Source organism: Alexandromys fortis, unplaced genomic scaffold (genome assembly GCF_014885135.2).
Source record: "Alexandromys fortis isolate MF-2015 unplaced genomic scaffold, M_Fortis_MF-2015_v1.1 scaffold_424, whole genome shotgun sequence".
Taxonomy (NCBI): domain Eukaryota; kingdom Metazoa; phylum Chordata; class Mammalia; order Rodentia; family Cricetidae; genus Alexandromys; species Alexandromys fortis.
In genome coordinates this window covers 163,889-175,565 of record NW_026068307.1, presented here as the reverse complement: position 1 = coordinate 175,565, position 11,677 = coordinate 163,889, and the positions used below count along the sequence as shown (strand labels likewise).

General features: G+C 39.0%; 1 gene segment (V, D, J or C); it reads left to right on the top strand.

The window, feature by feature from the left end:
- The first annotated feature begins 6,135 nt into the window (after window positions 1-6,135).
- LOC126495066 (Ig heavy chain V region 3-like) lies at window positions 6,136-6,589 on the top strand. The segment is given in 2 exon segments: window positions 6,136-6,181; window positions 6,261-6,589. Coding segments are annotated over 2 exon segments (375 nt in total).
- Window positions 6,590-11,677: the final 5,088 nt, after the last annotated feature.

The following is an 11,677-nucleotide window of genomic DNA, read 5'->3' as shown; positions in this document are numbered from 1 at the left end:
GTGGGTCCAACACAGATTCTCTAATTAGACTGGAATGGAGTCACGAGGGATAATCAGACAAAGCTTACACGGTCATCATGGAAAAGGCCAGAATCATCCTTTATTGTCCAAACATCTTATATACCCACACAAAATGAGAGGGAACACACAAAGGCTGTTGCCTAGGCATCCAGGTGCCTGGGCTCTGGTCATGTCCACATCTAGCAGTCAGGTAGTCCCTGAATTAGCATCTCTATAGGACAACCTCCAAATTGCATAAGGAAAGAAGCCCCAAACATCCTGACCAGTTTCAGTCAACACCTCTTCTCAGGTAATCCACACTTTAACAAAAGAAGCTAGGAGCAAGACATCCTGGCTTTTGTTAAGGGCACAGACAGCTTGTCTGAGCTATGGAATCTGCTCAAACCGGGGCAATGGCTTTTGTGTAATCTCGAAATATGTGCCCACAACTCTGTATTTTTGTGTCTAGAATTCATTTTCAGGCCCTGTAAGGTTTTACATGGATTTAGTGCACCACGTTGGCATGCCAATTTGGAGGAGGAGGCTACTTATTGGCTAACTCTTATAATTTAGTTTAACCCATTTCCATTAATCTGTGCATCACCACGAGGTTGTGACCTACCAGCAAAGGTTCAGCACCTGTATCCCTGATGCTGTCTCCTTGGCATCTCCCCGACTCTGCCAATCTTTCTCCCAGCATTCAGCCTAGCTTTCCATGTGTCGATTGCGTTGGTGGGTTACTCAGTCTAGGGATTTGTAACCCACCCTGCAATCAGTTATTCCAGGGTCTCGGAGGGGCGCTACCTGGAAGGGAATGAGCTAAGACAGAAGAAGGAGGCCAAGCAGATTTGTCAAAGCCTCCATTTATTAGGGACGGGTTACAGTTTATATATGGTAAGGAATGGGGGGGCAGGGCAACTGGATTCTTGCCACGTGTTCGAGGTCACGTAGGCCAGGTGGTAGGCCAGGAAGTCACAAGTTGCCACACCTGGTTCCCTGGATAGCTGGAATGTGAGGCGGGTTCTGCTAACAGATTAACAGTTAATTGGGTGTGGGGCAGATTTTGTCAATAGAACATAATTATGGTTGTGGGGTTCTCTGCAGACTCCCTAGGGTGATGGTTCCTGTAATTTTAGGGGGGAAATGGCTCGTGACATCCATGGGCCACCTCAATTCTTCTCTGCTATACATTCAAAGTAGTTCTTCATTCATTAACCAGTGAAAGAAACACAGAGAAAGAAGGACCTCTGACACCACTCTTTTACATTGCCACCCATGATAGCCATCTGCATCTTCTCACACTGGAGTATGAAGTGCTCTTTGTACACATTACCCAGAAACATAGATTTTAGGAATGCCAAGATAAGCTTACCAGAACTCTGAACATTAGGGAGATTTTTTCCTCTATAATGGGAAGTGCTTTTTTTCCCTGAGTGTGTTTCCCTCTGAGATGACAATCCACAGAACATTATATCAATTCTGACTAGTGAAAGATGAGAAACCATGCATCTGATGAGTCTCAGCTGCTTCTCTCTTGAAAAATTATATGATACAATACATAATCCCAAATTTCATGTACAAAATACAAGAATAGCCTTACTTTCTGTAGCACATATTTTTGTTTTAATATGTGTAATCACACTTTGGAAACATGTAACTCCTTTAAAGCTTTACTAACCCATATTCTGTCCAGGAATTGAAGGTCCCTGGACTTGGAAAGTTATAGAGGGATAGATAAATCTGTATACAGAGATATATCTATTACCAAAAAGGATTCAATTCTGACATCAGGTGCTCTTCCTCAGGTGTAGCTTGATAAGGCAATTCATACCCTGTTCTCTCCATGTGACACCAACTTTCAACTGCATACTGCAAGAGCTGAATCCAGTTGCCACCAGGGAAGAGCCTGAAATTGAGCAGGACATTGATGATAATGTAGGAACAACTTAAAGTCAATCTCTGAAACATCCAATCAGTATCTCCAGAAAAACAAATTGCCTTCTCTGTGTGCCTGATATTTGTGAACACTGAAGATTCAGGGGTATGTCAATGTGCTATCGAGGCTGTGCAAGTTCAGTGTAAGCCATGACAAATGAACCTGCCTGGTATCTCAAAATCAGCATGGGGCACAACAGAGCCAAGAAAGTGTAGTACAGAGATGAGGTTGTTGTGGTTGCTACTCTGAGTCCTCTGTGGTTTCCTTTCTTGAGTTTACTCTCTGACATGGCTATACCCCAAGGGTGTGTGCTCATCTATGTTCATAACAGCATTATTCATATTAGCCAGAAATGAGAAACTATGATGCCCTGACATTTTCTTTCTATAAATAGACAAAAAAGAGATTTTTTTTACATCACAAGTAACACACCCACACAGATGTTAAAAGAAAGCAAAAATAAAAATACATGATTAGAAAACATAGTGTATAAGCAAAAGTATATTAAGCCCAGGGCTTTACCCTGTGCAGGCCCTGTCCATGATGTCACAGACTCTCTGTATTCTTATGTGCATCATTTCTATTGTGTCTGGAAGACACTGTTTTCCTTAGAGTCAATTATACATATGACTCTCAATTTTTTCAAATTTTAAATTCTTCTTACAAATAAGGTCTAAAGTTTTGTGTGTGTGTGTCTAACCAAGAGCAATGTCAGCACCACATATGGTTTTCAGCATGCATGGGATTTCTCTCATCATTAACTCATAGAAAGATGTCAAGTACTCAATGGTGAGATGTTCAGTACGTTGTGTCTTTGATGAGGAAAACTGTTCAACCACTCAGCTACTGTGTTCAAGGATTGAGTAATGAAAATAAGATGTAAAAACCATCCACATACTTTCTGTTTAGCTTTCTGCCTGTGTATATCTCACAGAACCATAGAACTTAATCAGAAGCAGATCACTTTTATGGTAGTAATAATTAAACTACAAGTATTATCTGCATATCTCCTATTTGTCATGGAATTTTATTTGTTTTCCAAATTTGATAAAAATAGAGTAACAGCAGATCCATAAAAACACTCCATAATCTGAGCACTAAATTATTCCATCCACATGAAGAAAATCCCCAACATAAAACTAGACAACTATGAACTGTTCATTATTTCCAGACTTTTAATTATAGAAATAACATCACAATACCTTTTCATTCCATACATTGCTTTCTTTCCTTCCAATATCTTGAACATTTATTTTTGTGATGCCACATACATTCTAAGTTCTTTATAATAATCTCTTACTTACATTGCAAGATTCTAGATTTCAATACAGATTTCTTATAACTGTTGAATTTTTGACCCTACCCCAAACCATCACTTCTCTATTTTCCAATACCACTTAATGTTTGAATCCCTGTGTCTCTAGTAGTTGTTTCTAATTCTTTTAATTGATCTATATTTAATCGTAACCAATCCCTTAATAACAGAAACCCTAATAGACCTTTTCTAGTCTTTTAGAAGTTAAACACAAAAAGCCATACATTCTAATCTTGGAACCATATATGAGATAGAATATGAAGCATTTGTCTCTTTTTATTTGGGTGATCATTCAATATAATATATCATTCAATATAATTTTCCAATTAAATATCTTTTGTAATTCTATCCACTTGCCTGTGGTGTCCATTATTAATGTTTTGCCATTGAGTAGAATTCCATTGTCTATATGCCTCAAATTTGATCTATTTGTTGTTGAACATCTATGTTGTTTCCATTTTCTCAATTATTGTCAAAACAGCAGCAATGAACATGGATGTGCAAGTACCTCTGTAATAATATGTAGAGCTATTTGGGTATAAGCTTAGAAGGGATATAGTTGGTCTATATCACAGTTCTATTTCTTATCTTTTGAAGAAATCTCCACAATTATTTCCCAAGAAACTGTACTAGTTTATATTCCCGTCATAAATGAATAAGAATTACCCATCACCATATCCAAGCCTGTATTTGTCTTCTTCATTTTTGTTATTCTAACTGGGGTAAAATGAAAGCTTAAAGTTATTTTAATCTGCATTTCCTTGATAGGTAAGGACCTTTTTGGAGTACATGGAGAAACCATCTTTGAACTTAAAAGAAAATTCTTTCTTCTGACATTATTTGCTTGTATAAGTGAGTCTATGCAGTCTGCTGTGAGAGAAAAGGCACCAATGATATCATACAGTGCCAGACTTTGCTGCCTATAATATTTCCTTCCAGGCAGGATGTACCCACCAGTGCCTGACTTTTACATGGTGACCAACTGTTTTCTAGTTGTTTCTGTGTCCTGTTCCAAAGGAAACACTTGCTCCCATGAAAATATGCTTAAAATCCCTTTAATAGGATTGACATAGCCCAAATAGATCCTAGTTGTACTGCTAATGGTCATATTTTAAAACTACCTAATAAATACTTAGGTTTATACCAAGTCTATATACTAAACTATATAAACTTATGCTTATATAAATTAGTGTTGCTCTCAGCTTTGATCACAGATGTTTCTGTGATGTATGATGATCAATGCAGACATTCACAACTGGTCAAATTGCTGAAAATGTGTGACCGTGTACTGAGCTATAGAAAAGTTACTGATATCATCCTTGATACCATAGCCTACCCAGAAATTAAGGACCATCATTAAACTGGGAAAAGAAAGAATTTAAGATTCAGAGGATGAGTTTGAAAGGCATGAAATTGTATCTACAGGGATTAAAATATTCTCATTGCTTAAATGAACTCGTAGCTGCTGTAGTTACCAGAACAAGACCTCCACAAAATCATGTCAGTCAAAATTACAGCATGAAAATGTCTGAAAAGGCTGAGAAGGTAAAAATTCCTCCTGACAAACCCAACAAGATTAGTTTGATTTCTAAGAGCCACATTTTAGAAGAAGAGAATTGAAGTACATAAGTTGCCTGATACATTTTTCACACAGGCCCTCGTTCATGTGTGCCCTGCCACCACTATTAAATGAAGTGTGTTTCAAAAGATTTACAACACAAGACTCCCCATGGAGCACTCCAAAATGAGGAGCTGTTGGGATAGCAATACTGCTTAGGAAGTGGGTATCACTTACATTAAAGGTGGGCCACTTAGAGGTTACTAAGCTAGTGGATAACCCCTACCCCATCCATGTGTATATCACTAATTAACCTAATTAATTAGTCCATTAATTAGACTTAATTAGTTATTCATTAATAAATCTAAAGAGATCAATATGTTTGGAGGGAGGTCATAAGCAGAGCAAGAGAGCCATACTGGGGAATGGAATGTGCACTGAACATATTTACCCATAAACTCCATCTATCATTTATCCTTTTCTTCCTCCTCTCATTCCAATTTGCCAATTTTATTCCATTAGACATTTTCAGTTCTATATCATTACATATGTGCAAACATAATCATTTCTCACAATGCTAAATCTAAAGAGTACAAATGAGAATCTTATATAATATCTGTTTCTGAGATGATCTTAATTTACTTAATAATGTTCTCACCAATTGCATTCATTTTCCTAAAAGTGATGTAAGTTCCTAATACTTTTCTGATGAATGAATTCTGCTATATTGTATATATAACATGTTTCTTGATGAAACATTTGTAGAAAGACATATAACTTATTTATTATAGATAATATTCTAGTAATATTTGTGTGCAAGTATTTCTGAGACATTTTTAGTTTTGGTCATTTGGGTAAGTTTTTTTAGCATGCAAACTGCTGGAAATGCTTTTAATCACTTCATGTATATGAAAGAAAAGTGAAAATTGCTATAATTTAGGAGTTTTAAATTTTTTATCACCATAGCCATCTTAAATAAATCTTTTTTCACCCACAGGAGGAAATATCTCTGTTTGAAGTATCCTTGTGAATTGAGAGTATAGGTCATAATGTTAAATCCACAAGGTATGGTCTGCACTTGAGGAAATAGTATGGGATGCATTTTCTCAGACAGGATTAGGACTTTGTATCTTATCATCCTGCTGCCTGACTCAAGGTCCTCTAAATCTTTTTTCTCAAGATGAATGAGGTCTTTACCTGAGGAGTACCCTCTCTCAAATATGCAAAACATGTTTATCTATGGTGGTAAATACAGGGATGTCCACACCCTAGAACAACACATGATCAGTGTATTCTCCATTGTCATTGAGCACACAGGTTCTCACCATGGAATGGAGCTGGATTATCCTCTTGCTAGTGACAACAGCTACAGGTAATGGGATCTCCAATTCCAGACTTGAGGAGAGTCCATACACTCAGGTGACATGGACACTCTGCCTTTGTCTCCACAGGTGACCATTCTCAAGTCCAGCTGCAGCAGTCTGGGGCTGAGCTGGTAAGGCCTGGGGCCTCAGTGAAGTTGTCCAGCAAGGCTTCAGACTGCACCTTTACCAGCTACTATATTAACTGGATACAGCAAAGGCCTGGACAGGGCCTGGAGTGGACTGGACATATTTATCCTGGAAATGGTGAAACTGACTACAATCCGAAGTTCCAGGGCAAGGCCACACTGACTGCAGACGAATCCTCCAGCACAGTCTACGTGGAGATCAGCAGCCTGACATCTGATGAGTCAGCAGTCTATTACTGTGCAAGACACAGTATTGCAACCACATTCTGAGTGTGTCAGAAACCCTGGAGGAGCAGGAAACTGCCTTGAGTCTGAGATGACAGAGAATATTAGACTGGAGACTTGCTCATAAATAGTCATCTGAGTGTTTATTTTCTGACTTATCACAGTACTATAGTTTTTCATTTTTTCATATTACACACATAAATAATATAATGCTCATTGAAGAAGCCCCCATGTACATCATACTGTGACAGTCTCTTCAACAATGACCATCTCCACTGACAAGAATGATCCTTAATAAAATAATAAAAACTGAAAGGTGTGATTATGCTTTATAAAAACACTTCTGGATTATTAAAGACTGCTCACGGTAGCTTTCAATAAATGAAAAATAGAATTTGACAGGTAAGAGGTAAGTAAATAAAGTCTGGTTAAACAAAAATATTTTCATGCTCTTAAATGTTACTTAACCTCAGGTATATAGTTAAGTCTGGCTTTGTAGTTGAACAGAATCCGGTATCTTAGAATGTAAACTATGGATAAAAATGCACAGCCACATAAGTGTAATTCCTATAAGTTGGTGTTACTAAAGCACTTTCCTCAAAAATCATTAAGCCAATAAATATATGTACTTGCTAATTGAGTTAGGTTCTGAAATCATACATTATTCCATAATCCCATGTTTACTTTCTTCATGTTCTCAGAAACCTGTCCTACAGTCTCAATTCTTAAGAAAATGTGAACCTATACTGATACAGCATCAACTCTCACAGGCCATTGGATACCTGGTGGTCACCATTGTTGTATAGTGTGTTTGGATTTTGGCAAGGTGGAGTGCTTGTAGACTCCCTTCATCAATTGAGCTGTGTATCAACTTCATCATCAGAGGTGGCTGCTACAGATAGATCCCATAAAACCTAAAGAAAAGACTGATTTTCTTGGAGGTCTGGAAAGCAGCTATGCACACCTCACCATTCATCCTTGAATTATCTACTCAACATCACCTTAGGACACTGAAGACAGATGTTAGAGTTATAGTTTGGGTACTATGTGAGCTCATACACAAACTTGTAATAGCTGATTTTCCAAACCAGCAGGTGGCACTGTAGATTCATTCACCAATGCCTGGGAAATAAAACAGCAGAAGTTGATAAGAAAGTTGTGCACTGACTGATTTCCTCCGTGGATTCCATTGCTAACCTCATTACATTCAGAGACTGTGGAGTAGTTGAATGTGAGATTCCTGTGCTGTCTCAATACTTGAGAAATTCTTTGTTTAATACAATCAATACATGAGGTCAAATTATGATATATGAGCCAAATTGGAATTTGCCTATTGCCACTGGATAGGAAACTAGGTCATGAACCACTCATTATTATAGGTTAAGAATATTTTGGGCTCAGGATCATGGGAAATATATTTGGGGAAATTGTCTCAAAAATACAGAGCTGATACCTCCTATGTGTCGACAGACCACTGGTAATGAATGGATGAATGCAGTCTCCAGTGTTCTATGCTAGTATCTGATGGGGGCAGGATGGTCAATGCATCTTCACAGCATCATTCTTATGGTTGACTCTGAGGAGAATCAGATGTTCCATGAACCATTGACATGTGGGTCACATTAACAAACATGGATATAGTGATACTGTTTTCAGTGGGATGGGAGAGCTCTGTCTGCAAAGGTGCAATAATGGAACAAGGAATGCATTTAGGACTTGGAACTCACTATCCCACTGACTAACTCAGAAAACCTTTACCTTTCTATGTCAAACAGGTTTCTGCTTTGATCTAAGGAATGCTCTTCCTCATTCATGTGTAAAATTCAGAAATTATGTTTGTAGATACAGTGATGTCCTCCTACCCCACAGTACCATAATAATATTCTATTGTTCACTGTCACTGAGCACACAAGTTCTCAGCATAAACTGCAGTTTGCTCATCCTCTACCTGTTGTCAGCAGGAACAGGTAATTGTGTTCCTAGGACTGGGCTTAACGAGAAGCCAGATAATGAAATGACAAAGGCATCTTTTCCAAATTGTCTACTCCCATGTTCAACTACAGAAGATTGTGGCTGAACTGAGGAATTCTCAAAGCACATTAAATGTGTCATACAAGGATTTTTACTCATATTTTCCCATGGGTATTGCAGAACTCTGGACATGAGCATGAAAGAACTGGGTGGAAACTGCCAAACATTAACAGAAGTTTGAAGACAAAGTAGACACAGTGCCTGATACTTCCTAAATGGAGCTCAGAAGCCTAATATGAGTAGTCTGTCATCTATTACTGTGTAAGTCACAGTGTCATGTCTACGGTTGATCTGGTTCAGAGTTGAGCTGGTTCAGAATCTCTGAAGGAGCAGGAGGCTGTCTTGGAATGAGAAGACAGGAACGGGTAACCTAAAGACTTACTCAAAACCTGTGGTTAACTATCGATGAAAGGAATGATCGGACTAATATTAATTCTCATTGACTAAAGATATTTAATAATCATCATGCATGCAAAAATCAGCTTTAAATTTGTAAAGTTGACCCACATATTCCCCTGCTATTGCCACTGTCAACACATGTGTCTGCCATAATTGGGTCAACACTTTGGAACAGAAAAGTTTGATCACACATTAAATAAATGTCTAACTCCTAGGACAGGACCAATATTGCTGTTGGGATATTAATAATACTGATTCATCAATCCAATCCATATTAATATGCTTTGAGAAATAGATTCAGAGTTTAAGCATTTCAGTCCCAATGACTTTCCCTGTAATCACAAGCCATTTACATTTTGTCATACACACTTTGTCCTTCCTAGGAGAAGATGCCCACAATCTCCACAATCTCACAGAGTCCAGGACTTTGTGAATGAATTCCCTTATGAGAACAGGATGTCTCTGTGAATCAATATTACTTAAGCAGGCAAGTATTTCTCTATTATCAACCATGATAGGCATCAGCATTCCACCATACTGTTGTTTTCCTTCCTTCCTCTCCCTCCAATCCCTACCTACATTTTCCCCGGGTCCCTTATCCAGGTCTCCATTTCTATTCAGTGGAGGGCAGGTTTCCCATGGATATCAATAAAACAAGGCATATCAAGTTGGTGAGGCAACTCAATATGAGGAAGAGTGTCCCAAAAGCCAATAAAAGTGTGAGAGACTAATGCCATCCCACTTTTCAGAATCCTACAAGAAGACCAAGTTACGTAACTGTAGCATATACAGAAGGCCTAGGTCAGCGAAATGCAGGCTCTCTGCTTTTCAGTTAAGACTTTGTGAGCCCTTATCAGCTTACATTGATTCTTTGGCTTTTCTTGTAGTGTTCATGATTCCTCTGAAATCTACAATCCTTCCTCCGCCCTTCTACAGGATTCCCTGAGTCTGCCTAATGTTTGACTGAGAGTCTCTTCATTTGTTTCCATTAGCAGTTTTATGAATCCTCTCTGACAACAATTGGGCTAGGCACCAATCTATGAGTATAGCAGAATAGTGTTGGTAATCATTTCATTAATTTTTCACAGTCACATGTGGTTTTTCCCTTGGTCTCTGGAATATCCATCCTCTGGATCATGCTCTTCCAAGCAGTGTCAAGGTGGTGGCTCCCTTGCATGGTGTGGGTCATAACCTGGACTAGTCATTGCTTGACCACTTCCCTATTTCTGTTCCATCTATACCCTATCATATCTTATAGTCAAGACAAACTGTAGGCTGGAGGTTTTGAGGAATGATTGATGTCCCAGTCTCTCCATTGTAAATCTTATCTGATTTTTGGAGATTGTCAGTTCAGATTTTGTATCTCCCATTGTTAGGTTCACCTTGATAGATTCCAGGAAATTTCTATTGTGATAGGTGTCTTTCTTGTCCCTGAGATGCCTCCCAAATTCAGCTGTCTCTCCCCCTACTCTCTTCTCTACACCCTCCCTACTTTTGACCCCTTCTGTTCCTGTCCCACTTAAGCCTCACCTTCAACCACAGTGTCTATTCTTTTCCCCATCCCAGGGAACTCTCCTTGTTATTTTGCTTACCCATGGATTGTATCATGGTTCTCCTTTACAGATAATATTCACTTACAAGTGAGTACATACCATGTTTGTCTTTTGAGATCTTGGTTACCTCACTCAGGATGAATTTTTCTAGTTCTATCCATTTGTCCAGAAATTTCATGATGTCATTTTTAATGGCTGAGTATTATTTCATGATGTCATATTTTAATAGCTGAGTAAATGTACCACAATTTCTTTATCCACTCTTTGTTCGAGGACCATCTAGTATGTTTCCAGTTTCTGGCTATTATGTATAATGATGCTATGAACATAGTTGAGAAAGTAGCATTGTGATAGGGTGGACTGTCCTTTGGGTATAAGCCCGAGGTTGATATAGGTAGATCTTGAGGTAGAAGTTCCCCATTTCTGAGAAACTGACATATTGACTTTCAACACAGCTGCACAAGTTTTAATGTTAGTCATTCTGACAGGTGTAAGGAATCTCAGAGTTATTTTGTGTTGGGGACCTCTGAGTGCCAGCCTCAGTGTCCCCTCCTTGTTCATGATGGCTAAACATGTTGAACATTTCCTCAAGTGCTTCCCCAACATTTGACATTTCTTTGTTGAAGATTCTCTGTTTAGATCTATACCCCAGCTAGCCGGGCGATGGTGGCGCATGCCTTTAATCCCAGCACTCGGGAGGCAGAGGCAGGAGGATGTCTGTGAGTTCGAGACCAGCCTGGTCTACAGAGCTAGTTCCAGGACAGACTCCACAGCCACAGAGAAACCCTGTCTCAAAACAAAAACAGGGAGAGAAAAGTAAGAAGGGGAGGATTGGGGAAACTTGGGGAAACAGGAAGATTGGGATAAAGGAAGGTTGGATAGGGGAGCAGGGAAGCACATATCTTAGTTAAAAGAGCCACCTTAGTGTTGGCAAGAGACTTGAACCTTGAGTGGCTCCCGGGAGCCCAAGGCAATGTCCCCAGTTAGTCCCTTGGGAAGCTGAGGATAGGGAACCTGAACTGACCCTATCCTATAGCATTACTGACGAATATCTTCCATATCACCATAGAACCTTCATCTGGTGATGGATGGAGATAGAGACAGAGACCCACACTGGAGCACTGGACTGAGCTCCCAAGGTCCCAATGAG